Here is an 18151-nt window from a genome sequence, read left to right on the forward strand (position 1 = left end):
AGGCCACGACATGGGGTAAAACATACCAACAATCATTGAAGATGGCACAGGGCCAACTTGATGGCAGCTAACAACGTTTGCTTAAAAGAAAGAATTCAGACATCTTAGCGGCTGCCTCCTATCTCAGATAGCCGAAAAGATGGCAGAAGCACCCGTGTTTTCACAACATGCATTCTGAGCAGAGCTTCGGCCTGTACCCGTCAGAAAACCAGCAAGAGCCCCCGGGTCTCAGGTGTGCACACGCAGGCAGACACCTTCCTCAAAGTCCCCCAGAAGCCAAAGCTCCACCAGACGCCATTCACCAAAACACCAGCCGCTCACGTAAGCAGGGTTACGGCAGCAGCTCTACATTGAGGCTGTTAGTGGTTACGTGAAATCGGCAGACACAGCACCCCACCCGCCCCACAGTCTGGACCTACCGCCCAACAGTGAGTACAGTGCAGTGTTTTTCTGTTCAGCCATTTCTTCTGGAAAAAGGAGACCAAAGGAGACACTTAAGCCCAGCACATGGGCAGGCTGCCGCCGCCACTGCCCAAAGATGAAAAGCCCTGCACGGACATGGACCACTTCCCAAGGGCTCTCAGGCCTCTCAGCTCAGCCCTTGGGATGCTGCAGATGGGGGAGGCCTGGGTGGTGGATGGGCCTTCAGTCCAGACCTGGCCCCTCTGGGGGATCGCAGTGGCTGCTCCCCTACCAGCCCTGCCCATCACATGGGTCCCCAATGAGACTACAGCTGTGCAGGGGCTTCCTGAGGGCCAGTGAGTGTCAACATGGTATGTCTAAGCTGGGGGGAGGGGGGCTGATCACCCACTGGCTGAGGCAAAGCAGGGGGAGGCCTAGGTGGGTCTCTATGGAGCCAAGATGGCCCTCACCCAGCCTAGGACCCGCAGGTGTGGCCGAAACATCTCACAGAGGGAGAAGGCTCCCGGAGACGCCTGTGCACTGAGGCCAGTCCAAGGCAGCCACCAAAGCCCCTGCTACTGAACATTCTGAACAAACTTCCTGTCCTGGGGGTGTATGGCTTGCAGGAGGACACAGTGGAGGGGACAGGTGATGAGGTGGGAAAGAAGACATTTCCGTGAGAGGGACTGAGATGAAGCACCATCCTGTGAACTATGGGAGTGGCTGGCTCCTCAAGGCCCAACAAATGTGCACTGCTGTGTGTGTGAAAGCATACCCATGCACGAGCCTATGAGCACATGTGCACATGTATTAATTCATACATGTGCACACGTGGCTACAAGTGCACACATGCATGTGAGTCTGTGCCTGTGTGCATACATGTACAAGTGTATACGTACACATGCAAATCTGTGCCTGGGTGCATACATGTGCAAGTGTGTGTATGTACACATGAAACCTGTGCCTGCATGCATACATGCGCAAGTGTGTACATGCACATGTCAATCTGTGCCTGTGCGCATACATGTGTGTACATGCACACGTGAATCTGTGCCTGTGTGCATACATGTACAAGTGTGTACATGCACACGTGAATCTGTACCTGTGTGCATACATGAGCAAGAGTGTACATGAACATGTGAATCTGTGCCTGTGTGCATACATGTACAAGTGTGTACGTGCACACATGAAATCTGTGCCTTGTGCACGCATGTGCGAGTTGCACTGCACATGGGTGCATATGGGGGTGTGTACATGTGGGCACATGCACACGTGAGTGTGGGTATGTGCATACACAGACATGTGCACACATGTGAATCTATGCATGTGTGCACAGGTAAGCAACACGTGTGCAGTGTAAATTTGTGCATGTGTGCACATGTACAAGCATGTGAGGATGTTGCACATGTGAATTTATGCAAGTGTGCACATGTATGCATGTGTGTGCGAACGTGTATGTGCTTATGTGTAGACGTGTGTCTATATGTGATGAACATGTGTGCACGTGTACAGGCCCTCCCACTTCCCAGGCAGAGGAGGAAGCCTGAGGCCAGCCCATCAGGAGACCACCAGGGACCCCAGGAGCCCTGCCTCTGTGGGAGGTGCTGTGGCCTCTCCTGGGGGGAGAGAGTCTTCTGCTGTCATTTCTCCTCTGTTTTAAGGGAAACACCTTTGATGTGTGGCTGACAGAACTTGTCTCCTTACTCATCTGTTTCTGCTCACAGCAAGTTAGTGCTGTAAAAACACAAGAGCGTGGGCCATACTTTCACCTGAGTCCTCTGCAAGGAGGTACATGGCACCGCAGGTGGGGCCCTGTCCTCCTGAGGAGGGCTGGTGGTCCAAATGAGAGAAAGGGGGGTCTCTGCTGGTCTGTGGCCCACAGAGGGGATAATCAGCTGGTCTTGAGTCAATTACTACTCGTCATCAGCTAGCTGGGTGCAGATGGAACCTTCTCGAAGGGTTTTGAGTGCCACAGCAACAGAGGGGGTGGAATCGTGGGAAACACGCCTGTCTGGGGTGGGCCACATGGAAGAGAGTGGCTTTCCCACCGGCTACCACAATCTTGGGGCAGTTCAGGTGAGGCCCAGTCTAGAAATGAGAGGACAGAAGGGACACCGCAGGCTGTGTACTGGTAAAACAAACAATGGGGGTAGACTGCATGGCTGGGGATCCACATGAACCTCTGTCCGTGGAGCCACAGCTTCCTGCGTTAGACTGGCACACTCAACTGCCAGCCTGACTCTGCTGTCCAGGAGATTCTTGTCTAAAACCCATGCCTGGATTAAGTCCTCAGACCCTCTGGGGACACAGAAAGAAGAGGTGGGGTCTACAGCAGAGACCCCCATTCTGAGTCTGCTGAGATGCTGAAGAGGCAGAAGGAGGAGGGCGCACAGAGCCATCTACTTCCTCCTCACCCATGGTTCTATCCCAGGGGGTCAGAGCGTGGAAGGACCCCACTCCCCACCCCATCCTGACCCCTAGCCCCTCTGCTGATTCGGGAAGATGATGGAAAGAGAAAGGCGAGAGCTCTAGGACCACAGGGTTCCCTGGGCTTGTCAGAGCACCAGGGCGCCCAGGGCAGTAGGGGTGCTGCCCAGCCCTGGCCAGAGCCCTTCCAGCTCTGAGACACCCTGCAGCTCCACATAGAACAGATGCCATGTCCCCCATGAGCCTGCGGCTGGGACCCCAGGCCAGGCGAGGTGGGTGCGGGGCGCTGAGCACGGATGTGGGCCTGGATGACGAGTGAGCCCTTCTCGCTGTGCATAGCTTGCAACTCCAGTGCGTCCGCTCTAGCTCTGGGAGGGTCAGCAGGGGCTGTCGTCCCCCAGTCTGACAGCAGCGGCTGGGGCAGTGAGTGGGGGGCGCGCGTACTGACCGCTGGGTGGGTGGGGCCGAGGAGGAGCGGGCTTCTTCGGAGGCAGAGCGGGAGTGTCCTGTTTACTTTTAAAGGGATCCTCTGAGAATCCTGCTCCTCCAAAGGAGGAGGCGAACGGGTCAGAAGGTGGGGGCTGAAAAAGAGGACACGAGAGAGGCATGATCAGCCATGAGGACGGAGGCACAGCGCCTGCCCACACATGCACATACGCACGGGAGCTTGGACCTGGGCCATATAGCCTGTTCTCCTCTGCTGTCCACAGCCGGATACATACGACACAGCCGTACAAAGCACCCACTGCCGCATCCTGGGTGCTCCAATGCCAGGTGTTCGTGCAGGACCCCTGTGCCCCCTACCCCGCCTCCTGCTTATACTTTAGAGGTGTAGCTCCGGGAAACATTCTCAGACCCCCACCCCGCCCCCGCCGCCCTGGGCCGGCTACATGCTTGGTGCGGACCCTCCAGGTGCCACTTCCTGGTCAAGCGCTGGGCTGTGAAGGGACCTCTGGGCCCTCTGCACCCCCTGGGCCAGGGTGGGTGCCGGTGCCCCCCAGCAACTTGAGCCAGACCCACCTCATGCAGCCGCATGCCCGCCTGGGCCACAGCCCCTCAGAGAGGCTCTCGCCACCTCCCCCCACACACCCATCTTCTCAGTCTAATCAGGTCACAGCCCCCAGCTTTAAATACATAGATAAGAAAATAAAAATAAAACAGCCTCTGAGCATCCTGAAGGGCACGGACCTTCATCACCCAGTTCCTGCCACCTCCACTTCCTGCCTGCTGGACTTAGCTGCCATCTCCATGCTCCTGTGCCATGGGGTCTCCTGCTCGGGAGCTCAGCCACCCCTTCTTCCTGGAGCACCCTCACTCCCCAGGGGCACCTTCTGATGCCCTTCCTCCCCTGCCAGCTGTAGCCTTGGGAGGGATCCTACTGACAGCATCTCCATTCTACCCACAGAGAAGCTGAGGCGTGGAAAAGTGGCCATCAATGGAGGAGCCAGCTGGCCTCCTGGTACCATCCTCAGCTGGTGTGACCCACCCACCCCCATGGGTGGATCTGGCCACAGGACACACAGGGCACGGATGTGAACAAAGGACAGAGCAGGTGCAAGGGGTCAGGGGCAGGAGAAGTCCCAAAGAAGATGGGATCACCCTCAGACACCTTCTGAGCAGGCTGTGCACTAAGACCACCCGCCTGCTGGGAAGATTCTGTGAGGGACAGTGGGCCTCGCAGGGCAGGCCATGCAGGCAAGTGGGCAAGGAGGGGCTGTAGCAGGTGGTCGCCCTGCCTACCAGCCACGTACCCCTCCCCAGCCCTCAAAGCACTGCCCTTCCCCAACCCTCTCCGCCTACCCGGGCTGCCCCGCCCCCCTTGGCTCTGTGGACAGTTGTCCTTTGGTGAATCTCTTCAAACATCGCTGCTCGGTTTCCACAACACCTGCCTGGTCAGAGGCAGCCTGGGACCGCAGCCCTGCTACCTGCATGCTGCTCAATGCCTCAGTTTCTCCACCTGCAAAGTGACAATGACTCCAGGACACACATCACAGGGCTGTGGCAGGAACTAAATATATCCATACACAAAGCGCTGGGCCCAGAGAGGCCGACAGAGCCAGCACCAGGATTCTCAGGTGCCAGGCACGCAGACAGAGCCACACCAGGACGCTGTGCCCACTGCCCCTGGGGTACTTGCAGCAGTTCTGAAGGTAGGGACTTGGGGGCTCGGTTTTGAATTTTGAAATGAGTGATCTGGAGCTGTTGTTTGGGAGAGAAGGATAAGGAAGGGAACCAACGAGGCACAGGGCACTCCTGCCATTTCTGGAACACACATACACACCTTGCACAAGGTCCCCCCTGTGATCACAGTCACGTCCTGAGACACAGCCACAGGAGCTACAACTACTTTCTTTGCGGAAAGGTGATGAGATACACCCTGAGGTTCTGCCCAACCCCCACCCCTGGGTGCTGGGGAAGGCTAGCTTGGGAGGAAGAAGCACAAGGAGGCGAGGTAGAAGGGAAAGGAGCTCCCTGGAAGCCTCGCCCTGTTCACCAGGAATCCAGCTTGCATCCTCTGCCCCTCCCAACCCTTTGGGGCGGTGCTCTACTGCCCTTGGGAGCTACCACTCACGGAGCGCCTGGAGGATGTCAGGGTCCGAGCACCTGCAGGCTCCAGTACTGGGTTGGCTGACATCACTCAGCTCAGAACTCATCAAAGGGGAGAGCTATCAGCATGCTGAGACTCCAAGTGCTGGAGCCCTGGGCAGACAAGCCGGTTCTACCCCACCCACATCTGCGTGATGCCCAAGCCTGTCTGTTTCCCTGGGAGGGCAGGAGGGTCTCCCCTGCCGTGGGGAATGCATCACTACTCTAACCACCAAGCCCGTGTCATTTCCAAATCCTAAATTTCACTACTTGAAATTTCCCAAGAAGTTTCCTTTGGGACCTAGCCCTTTCCTACTAGAGCTTCAGCTTAAAGGAAAGTTACTATTTTTAGAGCAGTTTCAGTAAAAACGTTAGTGCCTCTCTCGGGTGGGCAGGAATGTAGCAGGCTTCAAAAACAGGACCGAATGAAAAGCTATTGCGAGAAGTAGTCACCAGAGAGACAGGTCTGAGTTCACATTTTAAAAGAACTGGTTTAAAGCCAATGACTCGGAAGTCATTTTTTTTCAAACAGCCCTAAATACAAAGGCATGGCTTTAAAAAAAGGTAGAAAAGTCATTAAAAATGGGCAGAAGCCAATCATGCCAAGTTCTTGATATTTTCTTTGGGGAAGGTGGTGCCGGCGACATAATTTAGACTTTTTATTTTTTATCCTCAAATGCTTCCTAGGATAGATTTTGACGGATTTTTTTTTTTAATTGTGGTAAAAAATATAAGCAACAAAACATTTACCCATTCAACAATTTTTACTTTTGCAATTCAGTGGCTTTGATTACATTCATCATGTTGTACAACCATTCTCATTATCCTTGTCCAAAGGGTTCCACTACCGTTAACAGAAGCTCAGCTTCCCCTGGGCAGAAACTCTTCCTTGCACCCCTGGTCACCACTAATAAACTTTGCTCTCTATGCATCTGCCTATCTTAGACATTTCACCTAAGCAGAATCATACACTATCTGTCCTTTTGTGACTGACTTCACGCAGCACGTCTTCAAGGTTCATCCTCTTTGTAACAAGCATCAGGACACTTCATTCCTCTTTTTGTGCCTAAGTAGTATTTCACTGTATGTAAGTACTACATTGTGTTTATCCACGCATCTGTGGATGAGCGCTGGGGAATTTTATTTTTTGTGGTGAAAATATACACAACTACACATACACGAATTCAACAATTCCTACATGTATAATTTAGTGGGGAATTTTTTTTTTTAAATTAATCTAGCCTAGGTACTATCTAGAAAAATCTCTTTGGGGAGGACCCCAACTGAGAGTGGAGGTGTAAAGACCCTCCCAGAGGAACCTACTGGAACCGGCTTGCTCTTCTTTAGCTACACCAAGCAGAGGGTCCTAGAGCAAGGGCAGGCTCCCTCGGCACTGCCTCCCCACCCCCACCTCCCCACCCACTCTGATGGGGGAGAGCTAGTGAGGTAAAAAAACAACCAAAAAAAGCCACCTTCTCGCCACCTTACTTTCGCTTCCTTCAGCATTTTATTTATACCCACGATGTTGTTCTTGAAAAACAGAGAAAACCCACAGGCAAAAATAAGGCACTATGCGGGAAGGCCACTACCAGGCATGTGAGCGTCGTGAGATCAGGGGCAAAGGAACGCAGGACACAACAAGGCAGTTCAGGCACACATGTTCCCTGGCGCTGTCCAGCACAGGCCTGGCCTACCACCGTGGACAAGAAGTGGGCTGAGGACCAGGGAGAGGGCCAGGGCTGGAAGGAGGAAATGGATTTCAGGGAGAGATGGGCAGGACACCAGGAGCAGCTGGGCTCTGACCATCTTCCCAGGTGGTCTCAGCAGCTATGGGGAATGCCAGGCCTGGAAGGGTCTGGAAGGGCCATTCCCATGGTCCAGAACTGAGAGTCCCCAGACTGGCTACCTGCAAGGCCCTCAGAGATATCCACTCCATTCAAACTCGTCTAGAAACAGGGGTCCTCACTTGGCTCTCAGCCTTGTCTGGCTCCAGCCACGTGGGCCCATGCTTCCTCTGTAGACAGTAAGGGGGACGTGGAGTCTCTGTAGCCCCCACCTCTGTGCCCAGGAGAGGGCCCTGACAGCTCAGGACACCCCTGAGCCCCTTCCCAAGAGACTGCTGCCACCTTGTGGCAGGAGCCCAAGTCACACACCAGCCCCAATTAGTTTTCTGATTTCAGGGGGCAGTTTCTACCCACTCGACTAGGGGATTCCTAAGAGAATGAGGATGGAGCTGGGGCAGGGGGGTAGGCAGTGCTTTGGGGGGCACCCACTCAAGGGCCGTGCTCACTCCCCTCAAAGACACCAAGTGTAACAGGCATGAGGTGAGGTGCAGGTCTGTGGGACACGGGGGAGGGGCTCACATGGCTCCCACAGTGCTGTACACAGAAGTTGGGCTTGTGTAGCCCCTTTCCACCAGGAGGCAGGCTCCAGGAGGGCAGGCAGGCATGTGGTAGGGATCGCTGGAGTCAACGAGGAGAACAGGGCTCCCCCTCTGCTGAGTGACCGCAGAAGCCCTTCACCTGCGCATGGGACCCCCCCCCCCACTGCCCAGGGGCTATATGAGAAGGGGCAGAGGTAAGTGGAGGACCAAGAACGTGGCCAGAGGCCGAGGGGGCAGGGGACGGACCTTTATTTTCATCATAGAAACACTGATCGATCACTAAAACCAAAGACTACTGAAAGTCACACCGAAAGAGAGCTGACCCTCACTCACCCCCATCCCCACATACCATAGATACCATTTCCAACTTTCTAGCAGTTTCCTCTGGAATTTGCCTCATAAATCACAGGCTTCTGCTGCTATCTCTCGATTTGTCTGTGTTGAACATGACCCACTGATGGGCTTCCTGCTGCAGTGAAGACTTAGCTCTCAGACTATGCCCCCCTCAAGCCCCTCGGTAAAGCGACAGCACACTGGGGGCAGCACCACAGGCGGCATACACATAATTATGTCCACGCAGATACTGTCCGGCCAAATGTCGCCCCATGGCTGGTCTCCTTCCGGAACAGCACATTTCACCTCCTCCACACTCCTCTCTCCACACCCCTCTCAGGCCTGCCAACACCTCACACAGAGCTCCAGACACGCCCGCCTTGGTCACTTTCCCTAGACGCATGCTCACACCTGCAGGCCCACTGCCCAGACCCCTGGATGTCTGTGCCCAGTGCTCCCCGCCCCACCCTGGGGCTGTCTCAGCCACACCAGCAGCTGCATCGCCCAGGCTGGATGGCCATCGGGCACCTGTGGAGCTGCCAGAGGAGCCAAGGGGCCTTCATCCAGGGCCTGGCCACACCTCACACGGAGGAATCCTGGCTCTGGCTCCTTCTCTCAGAGGAAAGGAAACAGCTTGCCAGGCCTTGTCCTCTCTGTCACAATCGCAGGATGAAGGTGCCGGAAAGTACAGAAGTGACACAGGTATATAAGTGACATACACACATATGTGATATAGACAGTGGCACTGGGCAGCCCACACCATGATAAAGGATACTGGCAGAGCCAGGGGCACAGTGGGGGCTTTACCTTGGACATCTGGCTGAAGTCGGCAAAGCCCTCAGCACTGTTGAAGGACCCACTTCCAAAAGGGTCTAAGGTTCCAAAGGGATCTGCAAGTGGCACCAACAGAGTCAGAGTTACAGGTCTTCAATAGGACATGCCTTCCAGGGTTGGGGGGATGTCACCTCCTAGTACTTGCCAGCCTGACTCGGGCCATTCAGAAAGGTCGCACTGATATGCTAGAGACATGCATGTGAGTGGAGGTTCTCACCAAGGTCCCAGCCATGGGGATCCTCAACGAGACCCATGGAGGTCCTGAACAAGGCCCCTGCCCCATGGAGGGCCTCATCAAGGTCCCAGCCATGGGGATCCTCAACGAGGCCCATGGAGGTCCTCAACAAAGCCCCTGCCCTGTGGGGGGCCTCAACAAGGCCCCTCCTCCATCCCCACTCATGGTCTACCCATCTGCATGAGATGCCTTCCTGCCAGGACAGGCAGCTCTAGGAGAGCCAGCGGGCCACTGACCTGGAGTACAGGCTGCCAGGCCAGGCAGCTCCCAAAAGGCAGTGGTGGTCCACTCACATGACCCCCTCTGTATGTCTTATCCTGTAAGATGAGGCTCCTTCACACACAGCACCCACCACACAAATCAGCACCCTCGACTGAACTTTGGGTTCTTTCAGGAAAAAAACCCAAAGACACAAGCCAACGATTTAGAAAGAGGAATGAGTAAATAGTAGCCGACAACATCAGAGTTATTACTGAATTCTCACTGCCAAGTTCCTTTCCAGAAGGATGCCGGCTCTTGCTCAGGAAGATGAGCAGCGGATACAATACTCATTTTGGCCCCACTATCTTGGGCAAGGGCATGAGAATCGCTGACTGATGACATGAGCACTGAAGATACACTAGGTTTCGAAAGGGAAGCACTAACTGGGTGGACTCCTCCACTGCCCATTGAAGAGTCAGGAAGAAAAATAACCGTCAGGCTCACCTGATCCTTTTGAGGAGACACTGGAGGATGAGAAAGGATCACTGGACTCAAAGGGGTCGAGCTGAGGGAAAGGAGAGAAAAGAGAGTGAGAAGCAGTTCATTTGTCCACCACCCATTCATTTAACCACACACGTCTCCTGTCATGCACACCCAGGGCCAAGCTGTGGGGAGAAGAACGTGGAATAAATTAAGCCTGGAGTTCTGCTCTCAGTATGGCATAGTAAACTCCTCACAGACCAACTCTCCTGCAAGTAAAACCTACACATTCTGGACAAAATACAAAAGCAGCCACCTCAAGGCTCAGAAAGCGAACCACAGCAGGGAGATACTGGAGGAGAATTGGGACTTGGCTGAATAGACCAGTGCGAGACGAGTTTTCTATTCTGGCAGCTACAATCTGAGGGCAGACAGCAGCTGCAGCGCGGTGCGGGGTGGCTACAACTCCAGGAGGACATGTTCTGTCTTTCTGGCCTGAAGCCAGAGGAAGGAGCATCAGGACAGCCATGGCCATGGGCACGACAGAGGGCATCAGAAAGGAGAGAGGCAGAGATGAGAGCCCTGAATTCCATTCCAGCCAAAATCTCTGGCTGACTCCTGAGCCACAAGTGCACGGGAAAACTCAAAGCAGCTTTGCCAGCTAAGGCTGAAAGACCTCAACCAAGATCTGAATTTCTGCCTACCGCAGGTGAGAGAGCCTGCAGTGAAAGCCTAACTTCATGACCAGCTCAAACAAAAACATCAATACTCTATGGAGGAATATAACAGATCAGTCTCGTCCTCACAACACAGCACTCATAACGCACAGGATAAATCTCCAGATTACTCAACATACAAAGAACCAGAAAATGTGGCCCTTTATCAAGGAAAAAAGAAGCCCTGGTGGAGCGATGGTTAAGCACTTGGCTATTAACCAAAATGTTGGTAGATGGAACCCACCAGCAGCTCCATGGGAGAAAAGACTTAGTAATCGCCTCCTGTAAAGATTACACCATACAAAAACCCTGTGGGGCAGTTCTACTCTGTCACACAGGGTCACTACTGGTTAGAATCCACTTAATGGCACACAACAGCAACGGAGTCAATCCCAAGATCACCCAGGGGTTGGAATTTTTAGATAAGGACTTTAAAGCAGTAATCATAATTATGCTCAATGAGACAAAGGAAAACACACTTATAACAAAAGAAAAAACAGGAGATCTTGGCAGAAAAATCAAACCTATAAAAAAGAGGCAAATGGAGATTCTAGAATTGAAAATGTTAATATTTAGAACAGAAATTTTGCTGGGTTAACTAAACAGCGGAAACCCCGGTGTGTAGTGGTTCAGTGCTACAGCTGCTAACGAAAGGTTGGCAGTTCAAATCCACCAGGCACTCCTTGGAAATTCTATGGGGCAGTTCTACAATGTCCTACAGGGTCGCTATGAGTCGGAATCGACTCGATGGCAACAGGTTTGGTTTGTTTTTGTTTTTTTTTACTAAACAGCAAAATGCAGGCAACAGAGGAAAAAGTAAGTGAATTTGAAGACAGAGCAATAGAAACTGTCCAATCTGAAGGAGGAAAAAAAAAAGTGAAAAGAAAATAAATAGAGCCTCAGGGACCTATGGGACAATATCAGCAGGTCTAAGGTAAGTGTAACAGGAATCTCAGAAAGAGGGAACAGAGAGAACAGGGCAGAAAAAAAATCTGCAGAAATAATGGCCGAAAACTGATCAAATTCAGAGAAAGACATAGATGTATATATTCAAGAAGCTTAGCAAACCCCAAGCAGCATAAATACAATGAAAACCACACCCACACACTTCATAGTAAAACTACTGAAAACCAAAAATAGAGGATCTTGAAAGCAACTAGAGAAGAGTGACACATTATATACAGGAAGAACAAGTATTCAAAATACTGATAACTTTTCATCAAAGACAATAGGTGCCAGAAGAAAGTGGAACATTCCTAAAAGAGCTGAAAGAAAAAAGCTTTCAACTCAGAATACCCAGCAAAAATATCCTCCAAGAATGATGACAAAGTAGACGTGTACTATAAAAAATGCTAAAGGAGGTTCTTCAGGTTGAAGGAAAATGATAATGGGGAAAAAGCAGAATTCAGAAAGGAATGAAGAACACTGAGATAACAAATACTTGGGTAAAAACAGACTACATTTTCCTCTTAATTTCTTTAAAATACATACATACAATGGATCAAGGCAAAAATTATAACACTGTCCTATGGAGCTTTGGTGGCACAATGGTTAAGAGCTCAGCTGCTAACCAAAAGGTCAGCAGTTCAAATCTACCAGCCACTCCTTGGAAACCCTATGGGGGAGTTCTACCCTGTCCTATAGGGTCACTATGAGTCGGAATCGACTTGACAGCAATGGGTTTTTGGGATAATGTATGTGGATGTAATTCATATAACAGCTATAACACACAAAAAATGCTGGGGTGGGGGTGGATAAATAGACCTATATGGTTGGAAGGTGTCTACATTTTACATGAAGTGATACAATATTAACTCCAAGTAGTCTATGAAAAGAAAGTATATGGTAATCCCTACATCATTCTCTGGAGTCTCTGAGTTGTGCCAACAGTTAACTTAATGGCTTAGGTGCTAACTGAAAAGTTGGAGGTATGAGTCCATTTAGAGCTGCCTTGGAAGAAAGGCCTGACAATCTAACTCTGAAAAATCAGCCACTGGAAACTTCATGGAGCACAGTGCTTCTCTGAAACACGTGGGGTCACCATGAGTTGGGGTCAATTCGATTACAACTGGTTAATAGGTTACGGCATCCTCTAAAAACAATGTAAAGAGGCATAGTAAAAAAGCCAATTGATACAATGGAGGAACAACAACAAAAACAAGTGAAAAAGTGAAAGCAATAATAGTAGACTTAAATCCAACTATATCAGTAATTACATTAAATGTTCAATGAATTAGACACTCTATTTAAAAAGCAGAGATTTCCAGATTGGATAAAAAAGTAAGCCCCCAATATAAGCTTCTCCCGACTGGATAAAAGAGCAAGCCCCCACTCTATGCTATCTACAAAAGACATACTTCAAATATAAAGACTCGAGCAGATTAAAAGTAAATGGATGAAAAAAGATATATTATGCAAAGAGTAAGCATAACTCATCTGTCAGTTTGTTGTACTGTGGTGGCTTACATGTTGCCGTGATGCTGGAAGCTATGTTACTGGTATTTCAAATACCAGGAGGGTCATCCATGGTGGACAGGTCTCAGCTGAGCTTCCATACTAAGACAGACTAGGAAGAAGGACCTGGCACTCTACTTCTGAAAAAGTTAGATAGTGAAAAGCTTATGAATAGCAGCAGAACACTGTCTGATATAGTACTGGAAGATGAGCCCATCAGGTTGGAAGGCACTCAAAATACAACTGCGGAAGAGCTGCCTCCTTAAAGTAGAGTCAACCTTAATGACATGGATGGACCTTCATCTGCTGATGTGACATGACTCAAAATGAGAAGAAACAGCTGCAAACATTCATTAATAATCAGAACGTGGAATGTATGAAGTATGAATCAAGGAAAACTGAAGTCGTCAAAAATTAAATGAAACACTTGAAGACCAATATCCTAGGCATTAAGCTGGTAATAGGGAACCCGAGGTTGAGATGGGAGAGTGCTGACATGTCGTGGGTAGTTAACCAATCTCATAAAACAATATGTGTACTAACTGTTTAATGAGAAACTAGTTTGTTCTGTAAACCTTCATCTAAAGCACAATAAAAATAAAAATATCCCAGGCATTAATGAGCTGAAATAGTCTGGTATTGGCCATTTGGAATAAGACAACAATATGGTCCACTATGCTGGGAATAACAAATCAAAGAGGAATGATGTCACATTCATCATCAAAAAGAACATTTCAAGAGCTATCCTGAAATACAATGCTGTCAATGATAGAATAATACCCATAAGTCTACAAGGAAGACTAGCTAATACGACTATTATTCAAATCTATGTACAAATCACTAATGCCAAAGATAAACTGAAGATTTTCATCAGCTTCTACAGTCTGAAATTGATCAAATACTCAATCAAGATGCACTGATAATTACTAGTGATTGGAATGTGAAAGTTGGAAACAAAGAAGGATCAGCAGCTGGAAAATATGGTCTTGCACTTACTGATGGAGATCAAGGACTACAGAGTTCAGTACGGATTACATCTCTATGAACATAAAGAAAACAAAAATCCTCGCAACTGGACCAATAAGCAACATCTGATAAACAGAGGAAAGACTGAAGTTGTCAAGGATTTCATTTTACTTGGATTCACAATTAACACCAGTGGAAGCAGTAGTCAAGCAATCAAACAACGTATTACATTGGGAAAATCTACTGCAAAAGAGCTCCTTGAAGTTTAAAAACCAAAAATGTCACTTTGAAGACTGAGGTGCACCTGACCCAAACCATGGTATGCTCAATCGCCCCATATGCATGCAAAAGCTGGACAATGAATAAGGAAGGCCAAAGAAGAACTGATGCCTCTGGATTATGGTATTGTCATATATTGAACATATACTGATATATATAACTGACTCATTTGAATTATGGTGTTGGCGAAGAATATTGAACAAATCTGTCTTGGAAGAAGTACAATCAGATGCTCATTAGAAGTGAGGAAGGCAAGACTTCATCTCACATACTTTGGACATGTTATCAGGGTGGACAAGTCCCTGCAGAAGACACCATGGTCAAGCCCCCTTTGGTTTTAAATCCTGTCTGACACAAATTTAACAAAGTCAGTTGTGCCTGACATCGTTCAGAACACATGGCCTATCACAGACTGATATTGCTCATGTATGCCACACACACTACATGCTATGGCCTGTCAGGAAGGACCCTCCTAGTTGGCTCTAGTTAATTAGAAGTATCTGGGTGAAAATGACTATTGTCAAGGATTTCATTCTCCTTGGATCAACAACCAGCACCCAAGGGAATGAAAGCCAAGAAATTAAATGATGTAGTGTACTGGGCAAATCTCCCACAAAAGACATCTTTCAAGTTTTCATAAGCAAAGATGTCACTATAAGGACTAAGGTGTGCCTGACTCAAGCCATGGTCTTGTCCATCGCCGGATATGGAGAATGAAAAAGAAAGACCAAGGAAGAAGTTATGCATTCTAACTATGGTGATGGCAAAGAACATTGTCAGAAGAACAAACAAATCAATCTTAAAAGAAACATAACCAGAATGCTCCTTAGAAGTGAGGATGGCGAGACTTTGGCTCACTTACTGTGGACACATCGTCAAGTAGAACCAATTGCTAAAAACGGGTATCATGGTTGATAAAGGAGACAGTGAAAACAAGGGAAACCCTCAATGAGATGGACTGACACAACAGCTCAAACAATGGACTCAAACATGTCAAGAGTCATGAAAATGGCACAGGACACGACAACGTTTTGTTCCGTTGTACCTAAGTTGGCCATAAGTCAGAGCCAACTCAAGGCCAACTGACAAATAAACACAAAACATCTGGATGAAGTTGCCAGGCCGAGAGTTTGGACTTTCTCCTGCAGGCAACAGGGACCTGCCCCCAAGTGCTAGACAGTTGCTGAAAGATCATGGGGGCGGGGTTCTGCCTGTGTGTGTGGGAGGGGGGTGGGAGTAGTTGTTTTTGTTGGGACACAGAGCAGTAACGGGGTCGAAGACTTGAGGCAGAGAAACCATAAAGGTGGGACTAAGCTTGAGTAATGATGGGATGGAAAGGGAGACAGGTATCAGCAGTATGCAGGGGAACTTCTCACCCCGACATGGGGCCCCTGGGTCACTGCTGAGACACCTGGTTCATGGGCTGAGAACCTTGGAGGCAACTCCTAGCATGACCGCCCCTCCCCATCCAAGTATGAGGTCTGTGACCAGCACCTGGAGACCGGCTCAGTGGGCACACGCACCACCTGTGTTCCTCACACTGACAGGACGATTAGGAAAGACTCAGTCAGCGGCTCCTTCTAGGGGGGAGTGCTGAAGGGAAGGGTAGTTTTCATGCATACGAATGAACATGCAGTATCACCTGGTCCTGCCCAGAAACACTCACCTTGGAAGGCAAGGAGGGGTTTTTCGTGAAAGGGTCTGAGGTAAATGGGTCATTCTTCGTCTGCTTCTTGAAGAAGTCATCAGTGGCAGATCCACGGAATGGGTCACTTTCTTTGAAGGGGTCCCCTCCAAATGGATCTAGTAAGTGAAGGAAAAATATCCCATGAATAAACAACACTGTGCTTGGGGAAGGGTCCAAGTGGCACAGTTTATGTAACTACTAACTTAAAGGTTAACGGTTTGAATCTACCCAGTGGTACTCAGAAAGAAAGCCTGGCCAATCTGCTTCTGTTAAGACGGTCGTTGCTACTGTTAGTTGCCATCAAGTTGATTCTGACTCATGGTAACCCCATATGCGCAGAGTAGAACTGCTCCATTAGGGTTTTCAAGGCTGTGACCTTAAAGAAGCAGGTGGTCAGGCTTTTCTTCCGAGGCCCCTCTGGGTGAGTCTGAACCATCAACCTTTTGTCTAGTAGTTCAGGGTTTAACCATGTGCGCCACCTAGGGACTCCTTCGTTAAGATTACAGCCGAGAAAATACCATGGAGTAGTTCTACTCTGTAACACGTGGGGTTGCCATGAGTTGGAATTGACCTGACCACAACTGAAAACGACAACATGCTCAGGGAAAGAACCCAGGCCCAGAAGAACACGTCTGTCTGATGCTAGGTATAGGACATTCTAGAAAAGGTAAAACTACAGAGACAGAGCGCAGATCAGTGGTTGCTGGGGCAAGGGCAGGAAAGATAAAAAAGGGGCAAAAGGGGGCCTTTTGGGGTGATGGGCTGTTGTACATCTTACGTGACTCCCCACTTTGTCGAAAGGCACCTAATTATACTCAAAATTGGTGGATTTTGCTGTGTACAAATTATGCCTCTTGATAAAGCTGATTTAAAATACAGTAAAAATAAACAGTGTGATCTCAACATGGTACCCATGCTGTGTTCTGCTCCAGCACTCAGACAGGGCATGGGCATGGAGGGTGGGAGAAGAGAAGGCACCAGAAGCAAACGAGAGACCAGGCTTGCTCGCAAAGGGGGCGAAAATTCCCAGTGTGCACCCTGACTTTCCTGGGGTCTGTGGACAGAAGTCCCTTGTGTATAGGGACCGCACAGAACACCGATACAAACGCCAGGGGTGTCTCTGACCCCAGTGACCAAGTTGTCATAGGCATGTCCACAAAATCACCTCACTAGTGGGAGATGCTTTTGTAGTTTAGCTTCTTGACATGCTGGAAAATTGTCGAGAAGGGGCACAAAACTGTAAAAAGGAGAGAAGATGTCATTTCCAGGTTCCTTTGGAAACTTAACTCCCTACCACCATGTACTAGGAAACCTAGCAGAGGAAGCTGGAAGGTGGTTGTCTGTTTTCTTTGACTTTAGCTAGGGATGGGACATTCTGAGGACTAGTCCATAAAACATTTCTTTTACCTGTTGAAGCAGTCTGCTGTTCTGCAAAAGGGTCATTCTGGAAAGGGTCACCTAGGTTATAAAAAAAAAAAAAAAGGTTATAGAGGAGAGAAATGCTTAGCTCTACAGAGGTAGAACAGGTGAAGTAGCTTACCTATACATGGCTTCCACCCTCCATCCTCCCATGGCTCTCCACCTGTACACAGCCCACCAGCAGCTACCTTCCATCTGTACACACCCCTCCACCTTCCGCCCTCCACCCACACATGGCCTCCACTTCCTACCCTCCACCTGTACACGGCCCTGCACCTTCTACCCTCCACCTGCACGTGGCCTTCCACCTTCCACCCTCCACCTGTACACGGCCCTCAACCTTCTACCTTCAACCTGCACGTGGCCCTCCTCCTGCTGCTCTCCATCTACACCCTCCACTTGCCACCCTCCACCTTAGTGCAGATGATTATCAGCTCTGTGCGGGGAGCACTGAGGGCTTCACTCTCCTGCAGACAAGCTGGGAAGTGCAGCAGGCAGAGTTTGAGGGGCCTGACTGAGCCGCCCTCTGACTGGGTGTCTCACTCAAGGCCACAGCTCACCAGTTAACAGGCTGAGGCAAGGAACTCAAAGATTAATCAGACTCAAAAGAACCCAGCCCCCTCCATTTCAGATTAGGGTGTCCCTACCTTCTCTATCGCTAAGCCACTCAGAATGGCATAAAAGAAACGGCCAAATGGTGCAGCCGCTGTGGGGAACACGTTGGCCATTCCTCAAAAAGCTGAACGTAG

General features: G+C 49.8%; 1 protein-coding gene across 12 annotated transcripts in view; it reads right to left on the bottom strand.

Annotated features, from left to right (window-relative positions):
• Nucleotides 1-18151, bottom strand: part of EPS15L1 (epidermal growth factor receptor pathway substrate 15 like 1) — a 108695-nt gene that overhangs the window by 19020 nt on the left and 71524 nt on the right. For 5 of the 12 annotated variants that reach the window (XM_064280906.1, XM_064280912.1, XM_064280910.1 and 2 more), the window contains 6 exons: nucleotides 17391-17441; nucleotides 15963-16099; nucleotides 9906-9966; nucleotides 8939-9021; nucleotides 3278-3410; nucleotides 420-467 (listed from right to left, as the gene is read on the bottom strand). In XM_064280906.1, coding sequence (XP_064136976.1) covers nucleotides 420-467; nucleotides 3278-3410; nucleotides 8939-9021; nucleotides 9906-9966; nucleotides 15963-16099; nucleotides 17391-17441 — 513 coding nt within the window. The remainder of the gene's footprint in view (nucleotides 1-419; nucleotides 468-3277; nucleotides 3411-8938; nucleotides 9022-9905; nucleotides 9967-15962; nucleotides 16100-17390; nucleotides 17442-18151) is intronic. The other 7 variants (XM_064280907.1, XM_064280915.1, XM_064280911.1 and 4 more) reach the window with 2 other exon arrangements.

The sequence above is a fragment of the Loxodonta africana genome, chromosome 3 (genome assembly GCF_030014295.1).
Source record: "Loxodonta africana isolate mLoxAfr1 chromosome 3, mLoxAfr1.hap2, whole genome shotgun sequence".
Classification (NCBI taxonomy): Eukaryota; Metazoa; Chordata; class Mammalia; order Proboscidea; family Elephantidae; genus Loxodonta; species Loxodonta africana.